Source organism: Bradysia coprophila, unplaced genomic scaffold (genome assembly GCF_014529535.1).
Source record: "Bradysia coprophila strain Holo2 unplaced genomic scaffold, BU_Bcop_v1 contig_151, whole genome shotgun sequence".
NCBI classification, from domain to species: domain Eukaryota; kingdom Metazoa; phylum Arthropoda; class Insecta; order Diptera; family Sciaridae; genus Bradysia; species Bradysia coprophila.
In genome coordinates, this window is record NW_023503423.1 from 1,208,000 (window position 1) to 1,231,249 (window position 23,250).

The 23,250-nt window shown below is 36.4% G+C and overlaps 1 protein-coding gene across 4 annotated transcripts in view; it reads left to right on the forward strand.

The window, feature by feature from the left end:
• LOC119074332 (neuronal PAS domain-containing protein 4B) overlaps positions 1-14,469 on the forward strand; it is a 38,972-nt gene extending 24,503 nt beyond the window's left edge. The window contains exons 4-10 of one of the 4 annotated variants that reach the window (XM_037180417.1): positions 4,424-4,513; positions 4,575-4,790; positions 4,858-5,042; positions 5,653-5,759; positions 5,832-5,985; positions 13,049-13,443; positions 13,510-14,469. In XM_037180417.1, the coding sequence (XP_037036312.1) occupies positions 4,424-4,513; positions 4,575-4,790; positions 4,858-5,042; positions 5,653-5,759; positions 5,832-5,985; positions 13,049-13,443; positions 13,510-13,967 (1,605 nt within the window). In that variant the 3' untranslated portion in view covers positions 13,968-14,469. Of the gene's footprint in view, positions 1-4,423; positions 4,514-4,574; positions 4,791-4,857; positions 5,043-5,652; positions 5,760-5,831; positions 5,986-13,048 lie in introns of all 4 variants that reach the window. The other 3 variants (XM_037180418.1, XM_037180419.1, XM_037180416.1) reach the window with 3 other exon arrangements.
• The last annotated feature ends 8,781 nt before the right edge of the window (positions 14,470-23,250 follow it).

Below are 23,250 nucleotides of genomic sequence, written 5' to 3' on the forward strand. Positions count from 1 at the left end.
ACTTAACCTCAACTTTCAGGTTGACGAAAATTTTAACGAAAAATTTTCATAGATTGACGTTTAGGTTATGTTCATCTCTGGAGCTCGTTCAGAACTCTTCGTTAAGTTTCACTGGTGAGGATTTTGACACTTCTTTCATATAAAATATGTCAAAATCTTCACTTTGGGTAACGAATTTTTAGTTCCTGAACGAGTTCTTGGGTAACGAATTTTTCGTTCCTGTGGATGAAATCGTTGCCGTTCGTGTTGTCAAAGTTCGGGTTTACAGTTATTTGGAACAAACCTATTGTAATTTACAGTCGGCGACTTTGAAATGAGCTATTTTGTTTCAGTTGTTTTTCAGCTGATCCACTCAGTACGAGGTAATTTATTATTTATTAGTTAAAAAAAGACAACACACGCCGGAAACGAGCATTCCGAACTTTCAACTCAATAATTCAATGCAAGTACTCCATCAACACACTGTCGCTAATGAGTTGTTGACATAACAGGTGTTTCTGTCAGAGGTCATCAAGAATGTCTTCAGACACACTCGCTGGATCGCTACAATACTTAAAGGCCGTTTAATATTATAGAATGGTATAGCAGGCGCTAAAACGTTGAAGTAAAGCTAAATGGTACATGTTCTGGAGTTGTCAGGAGTTAGATGTTCTCAAGAACTGAAAACTTTATGTTGATCTCTATTTAGCTACGAAAACAAATAGGTTCTGCTACTGCCAATTACTGACCATTGAGGAAAAGTTCGGAGAAACGCGCGATTTTTTTTTACATTTTCAGGCGTTTTGCGACGCAAAACAATTGATCGCGTGAAAATGTATTTTTGGCGCGCGTGAAAATAAATTTTTGGAAAAAAATTACTTTCAACAATTGAAAAGGTTTTTGAGAGAAAAATATTTTATTGCCTGCCCCATGCGAAAATTGACTATTACACGGCTGTTTACCCCCTGCGAAAGTGATCCATTACACTAGGGATATTTGGGGTTTATTTCAAGTTGACAGTTCTTTCAAGTAAAATTTGCCTTGCTTTAATTTTATCTTTTTTGTTGAATGAATCGATCGATCGAAAAAGAATATAAGAAGTGTCGGTAAAATAAAAAAAATTTGGTAAAAATATTGATCGATGAACACAGTTATTTGGGAAAAACTTGTTGCGCAAGTAATCTGGTTACAACACACTTTTAAAAGAATTCGCAACACATAATTGTCGGCCATATTTATTGTAACAATAATTTTGATGTTCCGAAGTAACACTTTATGGCCACACATTTCGTTGTATTTTTCACTTATAACACTAAATGCTTTTGCTTATAGTACAAACACTACACTTTGTTGCACATTTTTTTGAAAACATTAAAAAGGACTAACAAAATAATTGCACAAACAATGCGTCTTCCTCGATACTAACTGCGAAAAACTATTCAATGTCAACATGTCACCAAAGCAATTGTAACCACTGTTGCGACAATACTTATGTAACATGAGTGCTGTTTTCGGGATCAATTTTTTAGGGGACGTGTAGCGTGTGAGCCGATTTCGTCAGTACACTAGATTTGTTTATAAACGTTTTATCGGAAGAACAGATTTATTTTTGTTTTGTTGGTGTTGGTTTATTGAGATACTGAATTTATGTAGAATTTCTGCAGAACAGCCGTGTAATAGTCAATTTTCGCATGAGCAGGCAATAAACCAGAATACGTTGGATGCTGCGACGTAATTCATTGCTCTCGGACACAATTTTGTAGAACTCGCAAACTCACTCGTGTTTTTGAGCAACAAGCTTCGGTAACTGTTTTCTCGACAAGTATAGTTGCATACCTCGCCTTTGGCTCGGATATGCACTCTACACTTGCCTCGAAAACAGTTACCGAAGCTTGTTGCTCAAAAACTTACTCGTGAGTTTGCTCGTATCACAAAATTGTGTCCTTGTGTAATGAATTACTTTCGCAGCATCCAACGTAATCAACTATTCAAATAATATCAACCCCAAGCAAAGCCGAAGGACTACACTAGTCTTTCATTTAGAAATAATAACTTTAACATTTATTTTGCTGTCTGAGAACATAACATTGGATAGAGCTGATTGGCTAGGCTGTCCGTAACAGAAGGATGAATTTACGTAGCATATTGTTCGAAATAGTCGATTGCGGATTCATTGGATTATCTTAGCGGCCAGATATTACCACTTAAACGTGCATTAATTATTCGAATAAAAATTATTGACCTAATTCGAATTATAATAATGTTCGTTTTACAATAAAGTTATGAAACACATTAAGCACAACATTACGACCGTTCTCACGCCTGTAAACCAGTTTTTGAGTGTATACGAATAAGAAACTGAAGGAATCTAAATCAACGTTGAATAAAATTACGAGAAGGTACCGCAGAGCTACATAATAACAGTACCACTACAGCGAGTACAATATTTATAATTTAACATTTATATAATAATTCTCTTTAAATGCGTCATTTTCAATGGTTTTCTGCATTAGTCTTTGTAGTAAAGATTCAAATTTACAGATAAAAGCTAATTTGCTGTTGCACTCCTTTTGGTGTTTAATAGTCACAGGAGGTCATTGTGTTTAGTCGAGGGGGTTAATCTACTTCGATATAGTTAGGCATTAGTGATACGTATTCAAACATTGAACCCAATTCTTTAGAACTTCAGAAAAACAGAAACAAATAAGCGCGATTGTGAGAACTGTAAGAGTTGGGTCGCGGGAGCGGTATTACGGCCATAGTAACCGAAACGGCGGTCGTTAATTTCAAAAGTTATTAGCGTGGAACGGGTAGAGATATTTAGTTGACATTTTCACTAGAAACGTAAGTTTATTGAGAAAATTGTTGCTTTTTTTGACTTCGGGATGCCAAAGATTGTCAAGAAATCTAAGATTAGGGTGACTTCTTCAAATTACTACCGCTATCACAGCATTTCGTCAGATTGTTTGTGGAAGTTGCATGTCTGCCCTGACCAAATTTTTTTGAGGACGGCGGAGCATATTTGCAGCAACTTTTCGACTTCTCCCCCTTAACTCCCCAACTAGGATATCTCGAATTTAGGAATCCATACGAGTTCAACGAGCTATCACACGTTACTGCAGCTTCAAAATTGGCCGAGATATTGAACTTCGAAATATTGATGTTTGTGTGAAAATAAGCAAAATTTCGTTTTTTTCAGATAGCTGAAATCGCCTACTAAGTTCCTTTGGAAAAGTGGATCCAGCAACTCCTAAACGTTTCTATAGAAACTGAAATTTTGGTTATAGGCTAATAATGGCCCAAAAATAAGAATGGAATTTTCAAAAGTTGGAAAAAACCCATATCTTGGGAGCTGGAGCTCCTCAAAGTCTGCATACAAATGCCATATAAAAGCCAATTTGCATGTGTGTGTGTGTGTGTGTTGACAACTCACTGAGTTGTATATTTTGTTGCATGATATGGATGGTAATGTGGTGAATGGTGTGTGTTGTTTGTGATGTATTTCTTGTAGGGAATTGTTGGGATCATTATGTATTAACTTCCACTAGGTCGGTTCCTAAATTTTGGGATGACAGGTGATTCCGATGGCACCACCTAACTTCCATCGGATTTTTTGATGGATTTGGGTTATTTTCGACATGAGTGAGACGTTCCAAGGTTGGTTCCTAAATCTTGGGATGACAGATGATTCCTCTGGCACTACCTAACTTCCATCGGATTTTTTGATGGATTTGGGTTATATTCGACATTAGTGAGTTGTTCCAAGGTTGGTTCCTAAATCTTGGGATGACAGATGATTCCTCTAGCACTTCTTAACTTCCATCGGATTTTTTGATGGATTTGGGTTATTTTCGATATAAATGAGGTGGTCCAACGTTGGTTCCTAAATTTTGGGATGAGAGATGATTTCTCCGGCATTTCCTAACTTCCATCCGATTTTTCGATGGATTTGGGTTATTTTCGATATAAATGAGGTGGTCCAACGTTGGTTCCTAAATTTTGGGATGAGAGATGATTTCTCCGGCATTTCCTAACTTCCATCGGATTTTTCGATGGAATTTTGTTATTTTCGATATAAGTGAGGTGTTCCAAGGTTGGTTCCTGAATTTTGCTAATCACATTGATTTATGTAGAATTTTTTAATTTCCATAAGGTTTTTTGATGTTGTCGAAATGACATACTTACAAAAGTGGTGATATCAGTCAAAAAACCCTAAAAGGGTGACGCAAGTCCTTTATCTTACTAACAAAATAACTGATATCGTTGAGGGTGACGCATTGTGCGTCGTACGCAAAAGTTTTATCAACAAAAAATTGACCCAAAAAATTACAAAAAGAAATTTCCGTCACAAGTGGCAGATGTCGAAATTGCACAAATAACCGTTTCCTAACAAGGTTTTGATTTTTTTTTTAAATTTAATTTTTAAATTTTGATGTATTTCTAGGCTCTGTCTGGCTTTCTAATGATGCTAACGCAAAATGGTAAATTACTCTACATATCCGACAATGCAGCTGAATACTTGGGCCATTCCATGGTTCGTTACGAACAAATGTTTTGGGTTTTAGAGAAATTCCTTACCAGAAGTTTCGTTCCAGGAGGATTTACTCATTCATGGTGACTCTGTGTACGACATAATCGATAAACAAGATCACGGTTCAATACAAGCTGAACTTGGACGTTCCGTTTTGGAGCAGCCAGGATCTCATATCACTCCATCGCCAGCTAGTCTAGAAGGGGAACATCGAATGTTTTTGTGCCGTATGAATGTTAGTCGAAATGCTCGTCGCCAAATGCGATTCGGTGATCAGAAGGTTAGCGTTCGGTAATTTCATAAAAATGTGTGATAAACTCAACAAATTCCACCTGTTCACCGTATAGGTTGTGTTGGTTCAGGGTCATTATTTGTCGTTTTTACCGCTTTGCAGTCGAAATGAGCCAGTATTTTTAGCTACATGTACTCCAATGGCTATGCCAGAAACTCGAGAATGTGTGGTACAAGGAGCGACGAATGTTTTCACAACGATTCACTCAATGGACATGAAAATCGTTCATGTCGATAAGAAGTAAGTAGTAGATTTGGTCATTTCAAACAAAAATATCAGAAATGATAACAGATGGCGCTGCGCTGATCCCACCGACGTTTAAAAGCCATGCATTTAATACGTATGGTTTTACATTGCATTTTGATTTATTGGATACATGGTTATTAGAGATCATTAGACATGTTCATTCTACCTGTGGAGTTAGCGTAGCGCCACCTGTTATCATTTCAATGAACAATATTGATAAAGTAAAATGTCGTTCACCAATTGCTGAACACTAATGAGGCAAGGCAAGTATTACGCTTGCGTGAGAGTTCATTGCTATTTTTTCTTGAAAGTGTCCTACGTTTTATGGAAATTATGAAGGGACGGATGATAATTGTGTACTTTTGCATGCTTTTGATTTCCCTAGGGTCGAAAATGGCTCGTTACCGTACTAGGGAAAACAATAGCATTTAAAGTCCTTGAAAATAACTCGGAATAAGAAGTAGAAAAGCCCAGTTTTCGTGTGAATTTTGTTGATCCGAGACGAAGCCGAGGCCAACGATCACACGAAAACGTCACATGTAAATAGCTACTTATTATGTCACTCAAATATTTCCTTTCTTGTTATTCCTTCTGTGTTGTACAGTGGCGAGTTTCATCTAGCATACACAAGGACAGAACTACATGGCATATCGTGGTACCAATTACTGCATTGGAACTTTACAGTTGAAGCGCAAAGTAAACATAGATTAAGTGAGTGCATACAAGTGTAGCGACTGCTGTTAATATTGATTCTATTCGTTTTTTTCCCCCTATTTTATTTAGTAACACAATCGGAGCAAGATCGTTCTTGTATACTTCTAGTACAATTACAGCGAAGTGATGGTCAATTCATATGGGTACACGTAGTGCTGCAAGTAAGAGACAGTCAAGACTCCAATCAACAACCAGTCATAGTTTGTACGAATCAAGTGTTAAGGTAAGACAATGTCAATAATTTTTAATGTTAACACGGGGTCGCACGGGGTGGAATGAACTACAAAAAAAATCTTTGGAAAATGAACTTTTGTATTGTGAAACCATGAAATGTACTAGAATCAGTTTCAATTGTGTCATTTTTAATTTTGTAAACAGTAGAACACTTCCTGGATGAAATGCACTCAGTTATGTGTACACACATCACAAAGGCGCCACATGTCCTTGTTAATTCTTATATAATGTTCTGACCTTGTATCGCCTGATTATACCGCTGAAAAAATCAGTATGAAACTACTTTCACAATATATTGCTTTTGCGTTCGACCAAATAGAAATTGATGTTTGGAAAGGTAAGCTCAAACGTAAAAGATGTCTGAAAACTTCTATTGAACCAACCTGCTTTGATATTTCTTGAATACTTACCAGAGTGAAGTTATTCCATGAAAAAATAGATCGTAAGAAGTGCAAAAAAAAATTGTGGTGCCTCTACACTCAAACGGAGGTTTCCCATTGATATTGATATAAATGTTGCAAAAACAAGGTGCTGCGGGAATGGACCAAGAAAATCACTCTCTTCTTAAAAATATTTTCGTAATTGTTTTCATTTCAAACGTAAGGTTACATATCGGTTTCAAAGGTAAATTTGTTATAATTCCGTCCACTTGAAGTGTACTGGAGAATCTCAAGTGTTAGTGTAGCTGAACGAGAAAGTTATTCTATTTGTATGTGTAGCATTCAAAGACTGACAAGCTAAGCACATCCCTACACTAAATGCATCACGCTCGAATGAATTTCCAGATATTTTCGTAATGCTTCCATTTGTAAAAATCCCTTCCAACGAGCTATCGCATGTTACAATCTAGGAAATTGGATGAAATTTGACAATTTTAATTTGCGCTGCACAAAGCGCTACAAAAAATGATTTTAGGCGAAAACTTTCTCAAATTTCATCTAAAGTTGGTCCAATTTTAACAAATGACAAATATTTGCAAAAAAGCGCTAAGAATGACAAACATGTCAAAAATATCCTTAAATGTCATTGAAAGTTCGAATTTTTGTGAATGATAGTTCGTTACAAAGGAAATGTGTAAATGGATAAAAGTTTGAAGCGAAGCTAAAACATCTGAAAATTCGTACTAGCCAGGGTTCTAGCGTGATATAATAAATGACGAAAATGTAAAAAAAAAGGTTTAAAAGGTGGGTTTGTCTTTGTTCCGCAGCTCCCTTCAAAAAAACTTCCTGCAATAAATTTTGAAAAATCTGATCAACTTTCGATGTTCATTTAACCATTGAGCCAGGAATCGTTGCAAATCTATTTAAAGTTCATAATTTTTTCCATACTCTTGACCGGGTATATCTGCCCCAAACATCTGAACCCATATACCATATATACCAAACCAAACTTTTCAAGAGAAAAAAAGAACATTTTAAAAATGATTCGTCTGTGTGCTTGCAGAAGGTCATAAATTATTATTCGAATTTCTTAAAATCATAATTAATAAAAACGAAATCGAAATGCATTTCGAATAAAGTTTACTAATCGATTGTTTTGTTGGAGTATGTGTGCTTCTCTCGCTTTGTAGGAGAAACGTTTTTTTCTTCTTTCAATATAAAACTGAAATTCGTTGATAAGAGCTAAAATAAAATAAAATTAAGAACAAAAAAAAACAACACAAAACTAAAATGAATAACTATCTAAAATGCAATATAACGTCTGCCTATATAATAAATATCGGTAATTTACATGAATTATGTTCGAGCAAGATTACAATGGACCGATCTCGTTTCGTAAAAGTATTCTTCTTTTACCTTTTATTCATAATGCACACGCTGTACAATGAAATAAACATTCATTTTCGTTGCATAAAGTTCATCTCGATACTGGCGGTCTTACACTTTAGTGGTTATTAATGTGAGAATCATCTTCGCATATCAATATTGGAGAAAGAGCGCATGTTTATAGACGGAATAGCACTGAGTATGAAAATTTATCCCACAAAATTCAAATAATGTGCGAAACATCCGTGGAAATTAAGTCAAGTTTTCTGTTTTAGAGCATTAAAGTTTTGTTAATGGGTAAGACGTACAAAATTGAATCGAAGCAATAGTGGGGGCCGTTAACAAATTATGAAACACAAGACGGAGAGATCGGGATCAGGACAATTACGATTCGATCTTACAACGAGTTTCATGTTTTGTTGTACTTAAATACTAAGACCGACATCCTTGTCAATTCCATTGGGTTCAATGCGTTCATTGTCTTCATAGTCCACCATCTTCCCAAATCTAGAACTTCAGGATTTTGAGGTTTGAGGTTTTCTTTGGGTTCCCTTCTGGACGTTTGGGATCATTAAGGTTGCAGTATGTTGATTCTCAAAATTCTAGTACCCCACATGGTTCACCATCTTCACAGTTCAACAACTTCCCACTTTTTACACTATGCAGGCAGATAGTGAGTGACTGACTAAAAGGGATTATGCTCGCATCAGGATTACTGTCGCAATAAGGTTACGATCACGTACGCAATATGTTTACGGATGGTACTCGGCGCAATTTAAGCAAACGCTCTGACTGTTCTGACGGCTTGTTTTTTACACTCTCAAAAAGTATCAAAAATTCCTAAACAAATTTAGAATTCCTAAAAATTGTTCAAAAAATTAAGCGCTGCAAATTGTATTGAGCCTTCGTTTGCAAGGTTAAACGGACCATTTCAGATTGCAGCCATCCAATAATTCATTGTCTCGCCTACAGTTCTTCGCCCTTTTCAACTGTTAGGATCCATTTTACAAAACAGAATCAACTTTAGCGATGGATGGGGTTTTTTTGATATGGTTTTTTATTGCAACCGTGGTACTTGTATGCTACCAGCGTTACAACATTCTTCTTCTTCTTCTTTTTCAGCCTGTTTCTATCCACTGCTGGATGTAGGCCTCTCCAACTTCTTTCCATTTCGTACGATCCATTGCCATTTGCTGCCAGTTTGTACCTGCAATATTCTTAATTCCGTTTGTCCATCTCTCTGGTGGTCTACCTATACCTCGTCTTTTATATGGTCGCCAGTTCATGATCTTTTTGGTCCAACGTTCGTCTGTCCTTCTTGCAATATGTCCCGCCCAGCTCCATTTCAGAGATGCTATTCTTTCCATGACATCAACGACCCTGGTTTGTTGTCTAATCCATTGATTCGTCATTCTGTCTCTGAGTGTTATTCCAAGCATACTCCGTTCCATGGCTCTTTGTGTCACTCTCAATTTATCTTCGGATGCTTTTGTTAAAGTTAACGTTTCCGCTCCATAAGTGAGCACTGGAAGGACACAAGTGTCGAAAACTTTGCGTTTTAGACTATTATTCATTTTGCTTTTGAAAATTAGTTTGAGTTTTCCGAACGCTGCCCATGCAAGACCAATCCTACGTCTTATTTCTGCAGTTTGGTTGTCCAGACCTAACTTCAGTTTATGTCCTAGATATACATAGCTGTCGACTCGTTCAATGACAGTGTCACCAATTTTGATTTCTCTATCGTCCCCGATGTTGGTCATGACTTTTGTTTTCGATAAGTTCATCTTGAGGCCAACTTTGCTCGCCTCTTCACTTAACTGTTGTAGCATAAGCTGAGCCTGACCTAGATTCGCTGCTATCGGTACAATGTCATCAGCGAAGCGGAGATTGCTCAGGTACTCTCCATTTATCTTTATTCCCATTTTACTCCAGTTTACCTTCCTAAAAATACTCTGCAGAATCGCCGTGAATAATTTCGGTGAAATGGTGTCACCCTGCCTTACACCTCGGCCAATTCTGAATTTTTCCGTGCTCTTATGAAGTTTTATACATGAAGTAGCATTTTTGTACACATATCGAATTGTGTTGGAGTACCTTGAGTCTACTCTACATTCGTCTAATGCGTCCAATATCGACCATGTTTCCACTGAATCGAAAGCTTTTTCGAAGTCTATGAATAGCAAGACTATGTCGATGTTGTATTCACGACACTTCTCAATAAGCGTTCTCGTCACCTGCAAATGGTCGTTTGTGCTGAAACCAGATCTGAAAGCAGCTTGTTCAACGGGTTGGTAGAAGTCGAACTTGTTAGTGTTCCTCTTCGTAATGATTTTCATAAACAACTTGTAGAGTGTTGACAATAGGCTTATGGGTCGGTAATTTTCCAGCTTTGTTATGTCTCCTTTTTTATGCAGCAATGTAATTACCGCATTTTCCCAGGCTTCTGGTACTTCTTCCCATTGGAGACATTGATTAAACAAAGCCGTGATTGCCTTTAACAAGGAGTCTCCACCCAGTTTAATGGCTTCCACTGGAACACCATCTTCTCCGGGAGACTTTTTGTTTTTCATCTCGGCTACTGCAGCTTTGACTTCATCCACAGTTATGTCGGGCATATCCTCCGATCCCACGTTTCTTATTATTGGTCTATCTTCGGTTTCTTCCGTTGGGCTCTGTCTTGCTGAAGAAAACAAATTCTCATAAAATTCTGTTGCAATGTTTAATATCGCATTTCGATCCGTTTGGATCGTTCCTGTTTTGTCTCGTAATTTGAAGATTTCTTTTTTGGCGTTTGTCATTTTTCTCCGTAGGACTTTCATATTGCAGTTAGCTTCAATTATGTTTTGAGCCAATTGGACATTATATTTTCTTTCATCTGATCTCCTTGCTTTGTTGATACTTTTAGACAGGTTCCGGTATTCCACCGAATCTCGTCCTCCGTTTTTTACCAACTCTGCTCTGCTTGCGATCAGGTCTAATGTTTCTCTGCTGAGTTTTGATTCTTTCCCTTGGACGGATTTGCATTTGGATTTCATGAAACCCATTATTGTATCGACGATTTTGGTATTCAATTCGTCCAATGTTTCACATTGATTGTTGACGTTATCTAATTCGGCAGTCATTTTCGTAGCAAATTCTTCATTTTGTGTGTAAAGCCGTTGTACGTCAATCCTTTCACTTTTCTGAACTAGTTGTGATCTTTGAAATCTGGTATTTAACGTGACTCTTGCACGAACCATTCGGTGATCACTACCGGTTGAAAAATTGTTTAGGACCGTAACGTTCTTAACGGTTGACTTACAGCCAGTTATGATGTAATCGATCTCATTTTTCGTTACACCATCTGCACTAGCCCAAGTCCATTTCCGTTGAGGCTTTCCTGCAAAAAATGAATTCATTGCGTACAAATTGTGTTGCTGTAAGAAGTTGAGTAAAGTATTTCCACGCTCATTTCTTTGGTCGTTGCTAAAACTACCAACAGAAACTTCGGAGTCTTCTTCTCGTTTTCCCAGCTTCGCATTGAAATCACCGATTAGATATTGGTAATGTGAAGGGTTTTCGTCCAGAGCTTTCTCGACATCTTCATAGAATCTTTCTACTTCTTCGTCATCATGAGTGGACGTGGGTGCGTAAACCTGAATTAATTTGACATTACAACATTACTCTCTTTTAATTCCACTTTTGTTCGTAAAAGGGAAAAAGTGGAATTATTGTAACGCTGCATCATGCCCGCACGTTAGTAAGCGGGCGTGACGGAAGACCACTACCAAAAATGTTTTAACAAAAATTTTTTTTTTGGGGACGGCGGAACATAATTTCGTTTTTTCAGATAACTGAAATCGCCTACGTTAGTTCCTATGGAAAAGTGGATCCAGCAACTCCTAAATGTTTCTATAGATTTTCCTGAAATTTTGGTTATAGGCTAATAATGGCCCAAAAATAAGAATGGAATTTTCAAAAGTTGGAAAAAACCCATATCTTGGGCGCTGGAGCTCCCCAAAGTCTCCATACAAATGCCATATAAAAGCCAATTATCATGTGTGTATGTGTGTGCGTGTTTTGTATATTTTAGTGCATGATATGGTATGGATGGTAATGTGGTGAATGGTGTTTGTTGTTTTGGGATGTATTTCTTGTTGGGAATTGTTGGGATCATTAAGTATTAACTCCCACTAGGTCGGTTCCTAAATTTTGGGATGACAGGTGATTCCTCTGGCACCACCTAACTTCCGTCGGATTTTTTGATGGATTTGGGTTATATTCGACATTAGTGCGAGCATTAGTGAAGTGTTTCAAGGTTGGTTCTTTAAATTTTGGGATGACAGATGATTCCTCTGGCACTACCAAACTTCCATCGGATTTTTCGATGGATTTGAGTTATTTTCGATTTAAATGAGGTGTTCCAAGGTTGGTTCCTAGATTTTGGAATGAAAGATGATTCCTCTGGCACTTCCTAACTTCCATCGGATTTTTTAATGGATTTGGGTTATTTTCGACGTGAGTGAGGTGTTCCAAGGTTGGTTCCTAAATTTTGGGATGACAGATGATTCCTCTAGCATTTCCTAACTTCCATCGGATTTTTCGATGGATTTGAGTTATTTTCGATATAAATGAGTTGTTCCAAGATTGGTTTCTAGATTTTGGGATGACAGATGATTCCTCTAGCATTTCCTAACTTCCATCGGATTTTTCGATGGATTTTGTTTATTTTCGATATAAATGAGTTGTTCCAAGATTGGTTTCTAGATTTTGGGTTTCAGACAGATTTCTCTAGCATTTTTTAATTTCCATAAGGTTTTTTGATGTTATCGAAACGACATACTTACAAAAGTGGTGATATCAGTCAAAAAACCCTTAAAGGGTAAATGTGACGCAAGTCCTTTATCTTACTTACAAAATAATTGATATCGGTGAGGGTGACGCATTGTGCGTCGTACGCAAAAGTTTTATCAACAAAAAATTGACTCACAAAATTTGTGAAAGAGAATTTTACGAAAAGAAATTTTCGTCACAAGACAGCGAAATTTCATCATGAATTTGCTGTTTTACAGCTGATCCACACATACAATCAAAACTGTTGATACGGTTGAAGTTGCTACACGAACGCGTGTAGGAACTGTGAAGTCCTATAAGATGTATAAACAGTCTTGATTGTGCGAATGTGTGGGTCAGTAATTTAACGAAAACATAATTTTAAAAAACTCCACCTTATCTTCAACTATAAAACAACTGAAAAGAATTCGATTTCACATTGATTCACCTTATCACAAAAAATTTCGTTTACAGCGACTGCGAGGCATCTGTAATGCTAGCTAACTCTTGGCTCTACCACTACTATTCCGTCCACACTAAAATACAATTCGGTCTGCCATATGAGGGAACCGCTCGCATACCACCGACAACATCCTATTATCATCATCACTCTCCTACGATTCCGGGAAGTTTGACGCATCCTTACCACTTATCGTATGGTTTCACCTCTGCAGGCATGTCGCCACATCAAGGTTCAACCGGTTTGTTGAACCACCATAATGGTTCCTCGACGACACATCACGGAAGTAATGCGAATAGTGAGCATTTTCGGTCGCACAATTACCGAATCGATCCGTTGCAACCGATTGACTACAGTCAAACAACTCCGTTGAACATTCAGATCGACTCACGGTATGGATCCAATAAAGGTAATAGTACAAGCGGAAATCCATTAAAACGAAAAGCAATAGCAAGGCTCGAACCTCTGTATATAGCAGGTAGCAAAAATATAATAGACGTTTCAACCGTAGAACTTCATTCACAGTCAACAGACGGTAACACTGTATTATTAACGACTGTCATTCCGACTAGACATCGATTTTACACAAAAGTTATGCCGGTCGATTCAACCGAATTTATGGATCAATGGAATCCGAGTCCACCGTGGTCGGAATCCGCACAAAAAGTTCCTGATATCATTCAACAGGACTTAAGTCCGTACCTAACGACGACCCCACCAACGCCAACTAGTGCACCATTGCATTCACACGCAAGCCACGGGCCAGCCTTTTCATTTGACTGGATGCCTGAGCAATTTGTGCCCGTTATAAACACTTCGGCGCCGACGCCAAACCATTCAGTCCACTGTCAAGCGATGCCACCGCACTGGACAACAAATCGAATAATCGGTATGGACAGACGGTCAAGCGATGACGATACTAGGAGTGAGTGAATCAATAGAATTGTTTCATTTTTTGTTGAGAAAAAATATTTTCTTTTTAATTTATTTACAAAAATATTTTTTAGAATTTTCACTTTTAAGTTTTAGCTAGAATTAGATTTCCATGATAATAACAAGAGGCTTAGCTAAATTAAATTTCAATTGTATGCGTCAAAATTTTAACTGGAAAAAGAAAACATTCCGTTGATCACCGGTTGAGAGTGTAATCACTAAACATATAATTGTGCAATGAGAACTTTGCGAGAGGATATCATTGACCAAAAATTTGTTCCAAAAAACTTGTAGATTTCCTGAGTGAGCTGCGGGAATAGACCAACAAAGCCACCTTTCATACCATTACAACAATATTTTCGTAATTTATTTTAATCCCTTCAACTTGAACGAGTGCACTGGGGAATCTCTGGAGCTTAACGTGAAAGATATTTGTGGTAGGTCGGATCAAAAATCAGTCTTTTCCATCTGTCATAGTGACGTTTTAGACGTCAAACGAAAAAGATATTCGAAGTGGCCAGAAAATAGTTTATTTTTCCTCAATTGTGTTAGAGGTAGCGAATGTTATTGAACTAGTTCCTAATTCTTATGACCTTATTTCCATAGAATCAATCCGAGGGATTCTTTTGAAAAACAGCCTACCGAAATCGGACGCATTTTCCAGTGGACTTTTTTATATGTCCCTAGAAAGGACTTCGACCCTAGAACCCAAAACCACTTTCAAAAAAAATTCTTCGAAGCTTTTGTGACTGGTGAAAGGTGAAATTTTGGTAAGAAAAACACAAATTTTCGGCTTTCGATCACCTTTCGATCACCAGCCATAAAAACTTCGAAGAATTTTTTTGAGAGTGGTTTTGGCATCTAGGGTCGAAGTCCTTTCTAGGTACCTATAAAAAGTTCCACTAGAAAACACGCCCGATTTCGGTAGGCTGTGTTTCAAAAGAATCCCTCTCCAGTTCAGTCCACATAATCATGTTTCTTCCAAAATTGTTTATGCACTACACAGACACGTGTCATGGCGACAGGGGCAAATAGACAACATGACGCAAGAGGTTATCAGATCATTTTGAATGAAAATCCTTTTCAACATCATACAATAGTGCTAAATCAATACCACCTCTATGTTTGATAATTAATCAAACGTAATATACAAGTAAAGACGTTTACTATCTACCCCATGCGAAAACTGACCATTACATAACAATTTGCGTCCTGCGAAAATGATCCGTACATGTGGACTGTTTTTGGTTCTTTTTTTTTTCATTTTGAAAAAGTGATGTGAACATGACATGTGAAAGTCAACCTTCGGCTTGAATGCACAAACTCTACACTTGTCGAAAAGACTGTTAGCTTGTCAAAAACAAATTTCACAAATTTGTTACCTCATGTAATGAATGACTTTCGCAGCATCTAATGTAACGCACTATTATCAACATTTGAAGTGTGAAAACTTCAAATGCTCATATTGGCATATGTAAAACGTTTCGTTCAGTACTTAAATCAGTGTTAAGATTATCCTCTGCCTCTGGATTTCTGTCTTCGTGTCTTCATTAAACCTACGCCTTCGGTAAATTGTTTCGTTCGATATTTTGACTATCATGAGGAGAAGAGGGATGACATTGGTACACAACGTCAGAAGGTATAAAGTGAGCGCTTACGCACAGTTAGTCCCTTTTGGGCAACGGGATAAAAAACCGGGATGTCATATTCATACACTACCTAGGACGACGAACTATTGGCTTTAGGAATAGGAATATTATTTTCATACCGCAATGGATGACACAGTTCTTGGACTGAATGGAGCCATTTATTAGTACCACCCTAAGTTGAGGTCCAACAACTCCATTGTTCTGATCCTATTGGTAATGTGCCCCTCGCAATTCTGTTTTTTTAAATAGAAAATTTTTAATTTTTAATTGAATCGCGTGTGATCTATATACTAGTTCACTAGATAAATAATTTGGTTGACAAAGCGGATTTTTGCATTTTATTATGAATTTTAAAATTTGTGTGTATCACTGAAGACAAACTGTATTGTATTGTGTAAATATTAAATTATTTTCCTTTCAAATTTGTTTTTAATTTTTCCGTAATATTATCTTAAGAGCAATGAACCCCTTGCAAATTTGTAGGCGGTAAAATATTCGTTTTTTGATGATTTTTCTGAACCAATTTTTTTTTTAAGTAGACACCATTAAAGCACACAAAAATGTGTTACTTTTAAAGGTTGGTTTGTGAGTCGTAACTTCACCCACTTGGAGAAACCTTTGCAGATTGTGTAAATTTATGTAATCTGCACAGGTTTTTCCAAGTGGGTTATGACTCACAAACCAATTTTTCCTTTAAATCTAACACATTCTTGCGTGCTTTAATTTAATGGTTTTACTTTCAAAAAAAGATTTTAGTTCAGAGAAATCATCAAAAAAAAAGAATATTTTTCGGCCCAAATGTAAAGGGTCCATTGCTCTTAAGATGGTTACATACACTAGTACGTTGAAATTGTAGCCTATATTTGTGCGTTTCGAAATTTTTGATCAACGTACTAGTTTACCCTCTTAGATTTGCAGATTATACCACAGTGATGATGTCTAATGAAAGGTTTGTATTAGTTTTGTTGCGAGCAGATTAAAGTGACAACCTACGTGTTCAGATGCGTTAAAATGTCAAACTATGCGTTACAGTACAGTATTCCCCAGGTAGTTGTAATTGATGTTATCGCCGTAATCTGAAAATTTTGCCACTATTCCCAGATTAACGACACATTGAAGCTTGGTAATCTGTTGTGGACATATGTTTTACTGTTACTGTCTATCTATTAAGAGCAGCGGTCCCTTTGCAAATTTGTAACCTACATTTAGGCGGAAACATTTTCGTTTTTTTGGTGATTACTCTGAACCGAAATCTTTTTTTGAAAAAGTTGTTCAGAACATTGAAAAACATTGAAGCACGCAAAAATGTGTCACTTTTAATGGAACGAGTATTTTACCGCCTAAATGTACACTACAAATTTGCTATTTACAAATGGTCAATTGCTCTTAACATTTCTCATGTTTGACATTTGGAATAACATCAAAAAAGAGAGCAATCAGAGAAACGAAGAAGAACAGCTCATACAAAAAAATGCCTAATTTTGTGCGTGATTTGAGGAATTTTTATTAATTGAATCATGTCCGGAGCGATATCGGAGGACTTGACGCAGTGTAACTTCCACAAAAAGAACGAAGAAATTTTTTTGAGACGCGGCAACTATATATAGTTGAACATTTCAGTTTCTACCCTTTGGTTTATATCACCACAAAACATATTCTATCATATTCTCGCTTCAAATACGAGCAAAACGAGCTATCACTCGACTATGTAGGTTTAAAATTGCCGGAGATGCATCGTTTTGAAATTGGCACTTTTCATACAAAATACACCAAATTGACTTTTTCCAAACAATCAAAATCTTTCAACTTACTCTGTATGTTTCTATCTATCTATCTGTCTATCTATCTATCGACGGTCGATCTCGGAAACTAGTCAGCCAATCTTCATGAAATTTTGCAGGAACCTCAGGATGGGCATAAAAATGAAAATGTGATACGCCATTACCCCAGGAAAAACCAGAATTTTGTTTTATTGGCCTCGAAGTGGTTTCTGAGTGTGGTTTTTGAGGGTCGGGAACGCGTTTTCGGCTGTAGCTTAGCTGTATTGAAACCTACAGAGGCGTGCGACCCATCAAATGAAAGCTATTCGTAACACGATTCGACCAAAAAAACAATTTAAAAAATCGGGGCAGATTCGTTTGAGCTAGAGTGGTCAGAGTGACCAAATTTTGAGCTACTCGAGCGTAGGATGAAAGGACTAATATTTTTTTGGGTTATGAAAGATAGAGAGTTACTTTCTTCGGCAAAGTCTCAGAGTTTTACGAGTAGAACAGAGGGGCATATGTGGATAATATCGAAAGTTGGAAATGGGTGGGTCAATTGGGGTTTTGGAGATATTTCTTGAATGGTGGCAGATAGAGAATTACTTTGCTAGTCAAATTTTCGAATATCGTCCAATTTTCGTCCAATTTTCCAGTTTCTTCAAATTTTCGAGTTTCGTCAAATTTTCGATTTTCGTCAAATTTTCGATTTTTGTCAAATTTTCGATTTTCGTTAAATTTTCGAATTTCGTCAAATTTTCGTAAAGTCGGAGCATTATAATTTGATCGATTCTACTCATTTAATTCATTTTTAAATTATTGTAGTTTTCGAAAAAAATCATTTCGAAAACATTACAGTATAAAAGCTTAGACACGTGCATTTGAACGTATTACCCGCAGGTATACCGCGAGCAAACGGCTCTAATGCGCATGTGTAAGCTTTTATACTGTAATGTTTTCGAAATGATTTCTTCGAAACTACAATTATTTAAAAATGAATAGAATCGATCAAATTATAATGCTTCCACTTTATTTCGTCAAATTTTAGAATTTCGCCAAATTTTCGATTTTCGTTAAATTTTCGATTTTCGTCAAATTTTCGATTTTCGCCAAATTTTCGATTTTCGTTAAATTTTCGAATTTCGTTAAATTTCGAATTTCGTCAAATTTTCGAATTTCGTCAAATATTCATTATTTCGTCAAATTTTCGAATTTCGTTCTAAAAAGCACTTTGTACTTCATAGACTGCGTCACACTTTTCTCGAAGAGATTTTTGTTGGGATTTATTTGTCAGCAACCTACAAGAAAGTCACTCATACAGTACACGCATGCCCGTGATAGTTATAAAATCGTATAAACATAGCCAGCTTTGTTTGTATGTGTGAATCAGCTGAAAATAATCTGAAGCAAATTTCGCCTGAAATTTGATTGTCCTTTCCTGTACTGTTAGTGCTATGTATACAATTCGTTGTATGAAGACTTTGAATTTTAATTGATATTATATTCCACAAAAGAACATTCCCACAATAGTTTTCCATCTTCGGAACTCTACTTCAACTTTTCGATCGAATATGTTTATCAACAAATTATGTACAATTCTGATCAGAATGTGTGGTCTATTGCTTTATGTTTATCTTAATCTCAATTTATGATGTTGGAATGAAGAAAAAAAAAAACAATTCCGCATGAAGATGTAGTGAATTTATTTAAAAAAAAAAAAAAGAAAGAAAAGAAACGAAAACAAGAAACATTTTTACAATGCTGCACATTGTGCACCGTACAACAATGAATAATGAAATCAAGGCATTTATTCTCTCTGCTCTAAAGATATTGTTCTCAACACTAATATATCTTTTCATATTCGTTTAAAGTGATGATTGATTCGGAGGAATTGAAAAAACTAGCGAAAATGTTAACTTTGATATGGTCTGCGATAACGGATAACCTCACACAATATTTTAGCTGGAATCGAATTCGCTAAAAAGGCCTTTTAGCAAAAGTTAGGAACAACGTTTTTCCTAGACGACGAAGTTGCGATATTTCAACACTAGTTAGGAATAATGCGCTTTACATACTTAGCTAGGTATTTCGATTGTCAGACTCATCAAATGTGACAGTTGGGATCAAAAGTCAGTCTATTTCATCTGTCGAAGTGACGTTTTAAACGTCAAATCAAAAAATTTTAGCCAAATAAACACAAAATCGTTTATTTTTCAATAAGTTTATTTCACTGATAGAATTGAGGAAAAATAGGCCACTTCGTAGCTATTTGACATACAAATTTTAGTTTGACGTTTAAAACGTCACTTTGACAGGTGGAATAGACCGACTTTTGATCCCAACTGTCACAAATATCAGTAGATAACTGAACAAAAAAAGTAATAGATTTTACGATTATTGTAAGCAAATAGCTATTTTGCTAACTAGTTAGTGAATGGGGTTGTTTTGCGAAAGCAGATGTGAGTTTGCCAGCTAGTTCGGCAACACACATTGTACGCTGCATTTACTATAACCCTATAACGTATTAGCAACAGATTTTATCTGCTGTTAGTGAAAATATTGCACCACATAAACCCGTAACTAACACAGACTCCTACTTCACATGATCATAGTGGGGTTCTGTCAAATGCGTGCGAAAATGCCTATATCTTGGTTATACCTATAAGTACCCTTATATAAGTACCCGTGTGTAAATCAACTGTGTTTGATAAGAAGATTGTTGCTGAAAATTATGAATAGCACATTTTACCGCTAACTTTTTGACATTTATTATTTGACGTCAGCAGTGTTTTGCCCAACTGTCAGTTGTAAATATTTAAATTTTTGACGAGTATGTATATCTAAAAACAAGACAAATTGGTTTTCGTGACGTTTTTTATGAAATATAGATTTGGTAAGAAACGCTATTATGTGTAATGCATGCGAACAGCACAAGATTCTTTTTTTTTAATATCATTACTTCCCTATGGCGAAACTTAACCTCAAGTTTTTGAGTAAAATACCTTACTCGGCTACGCCTCGATCGGTAAATTTCACACAAGTAGTGACATCTTGACCATTTGTTCCATTGGTAAGTAATGCACAAATGTACTAATTTTATCACTGGATTGTGAAAAACTGGAACGGGAGCCGATCCGTTCATTCCTGACTAACTCCATCGTCGGTGCTAGTAGCTTGTTACATTTATTCTTTCGATGCAATAATATTTTGATACACAGTGCGAGCGATATAGGATATGTACACAAAACGTATACTACATTATACATAGCAATCTTGCAGGCAAATCGCTTATTATTTTCATCGTTTTTTTTATTATTTCGCTATATCAATACACCATGAGGATAATTTATATTACTTTGTACGAAATTTGCATAAAATGTATTGTTTTCTTTAACCTCGGAGGTCAGGTTGTCTTTGTGAAGAATAAAGAACAAAACCTTAAATTCCTTGTATGCGTTTCCATTACTGCAAACGAGTAGAGTATATTCGAAGTTAACAAAAGAGAACTTTGGGTTGTGTCACTAACAAAAACTTGAATGAACAAAGAACATTATTGTGCTGTCATTTTTCTTCAATGTAGGTAATCTTAGGGAAACAAAAATACCTCAAAAAACTGCACGTAGAATAAGTGTAGGAAAAATGTCCTCACGTATACACTAATTTTGTGTTGAACTAATTTTCTACACTATTCAATACAGCAGCTAACAATGTATCCCAAAAAACAGTAGTCGGCGAACTGAGATATACCTACTACCTATGGAGCGATATACAATTAGAGCGGTAATAGTACATTACTAGATACCAGTGAAGGAATTTGATGTTTCGTTTCCAGATGATTAAAAGTACCTCGGACTGAATACTTTTACTAATCGTGATACGAAATATGAAATTATTTTGCGGGATTCTTTTGAAAAGTGACAATCGAAATCGGACGCATCTTCCAGTGGATTTGTTTTTTAAGGTCTTTTTTCCATAGGAAAAATAGACCTATTGTGGGCACTTCATCTGTCATCTATGAGCAAACCAACACCAGGCAAATCAATTATTATTTGTTATCTGGTAATCGATCGCTCGTAGCAGACATTGCAATTTGAAAGTTTGGTAGTTGTTGGTAGTTGAACCCCCAAATAAGACGAAGCTGATGAACAACGTATACGGACCTATCTCTTCATCTCTCTTTAATTTCATTAAACAAGTGTGAGGATATGACTACACACAACATCAACAATACTATACTAATTGATAAAACCACTATAACACTCTCTCCGTAAATCTCTTCTTTTCCCTTTTTTCTTTGTTTAAAAAAAAAATTTTGTGCATATAGTCCAACATGAACAGAATATTCTAGAATTATATAATCATAGGCTAGGAATAGTAAATAACAAAATGTATAAAAGTAGGACACAGAAAGAATTTTAGTTAGTTACATACAAGCTGATGATGGCAAATATGCCGAAATGCATCCAATGCTAATAAACCAAATTTGTAAGATCAAAAAACGGTGTTTTTTGTAACCCTTCTATAACTAATGGTAGTTGACTACCAAAGTGGTAGTTGACTACCAAAGTGGTAGTTGACTACCAAAGTGGTAGTTGACTACCAAAGTGGTAGTTGACTACCAAAGTGGTAGTTGACTACCAAAGTTGTAGTTGACTACCAAAGTGGTAGTTGACTACCAAAGTGGTAGTTGACTACCAAAGTGGTAGTTGACTACCAAAGTGGTAGTTGACTACCAAAGTGGTAGTTGACTACCAAAGTGGTAGTTGACTATCAAAGTGGTAGTTGACTACCAAAGTGGTAGTTGACTACCAAAGTGGTAGTTGACTACCAAAGTGGTAGTTGACTACCAAAGTGGTAGTTGACTACCAAAGTGGTAGTTGACTACCAAAGTGGTAGTTGACTACCAAACTAATACGGATGTTGTAGAGATGTTTACTACTTGAGAGTTGCACACCGACTGATAAAAAAAGGCGGCTCGCTTGCCTATTTATAATTCGAGAATTTGGTAGTTGAATATCAAAGTGGTACTTGAATGAGTACCAAGCTAGTAGTAAACAGAAATTAAAAAAAAAATATGAAAAAAGACCTTCAGCCTGTCTATTCTTGTTAAATTCTTCGATGCTTGTGCGACCAGTGGCGGATGTAAGGAAACCGAAAACATGCAATTTTTTTATAGAGTTTTCTCGGGTTACATGCAATGTGCAGGGTCGAGTGGAGTGTCATTAGAAAGGTGATTGAACGTTCTTTCGGGGCAAATAGTCGATCATAGGGGGTAGAATTAACACCTGACGAGTTATGAGCAGTTGAAAGTATTGGTAAACGTTTGATTATTTCGGCGAACTTCTAACGGTTCCACCGCAATCAAAAAGAAACAAAAACAACAAAACACTGTCCCCTAATTGCTACTGATCTTAGCTTTCGAATGACACCAAACATGCATGGATGAATGTGGCTTTGAAGTGTAAATTATGAATATTATGAACAGTGGACAGATTTATTCTGGTTAAATTGTGGTGGCTCACGGTATGCTTCACTAAAAATATAGACAGATTCTGGTTGAATTGTGGTGGCTCACGGTATGCTTCACTAAAAATAGACAGATTTACGAAAATCTGTCTATTCTGGTTGAATTGTGGTGGCTCACGGTATGCTTCACTAAAAATAGACAGATTTTCGAAAATCTGTCTATTCTGGTTGAATTGTGGTGGCTCACGGTATGCTTCACTAAAAATAGACAGATTTACGAAAATCTGTCTATTCTGGTTGAATTGTGGTGGCTCACGGTATGCTTCACTAAAAATAGACATATTTTCGAAAATCTGTCTAGTGAACAGAATGTGTCAAACTGTCAAAAGACTAGTAATCTCTAATCAA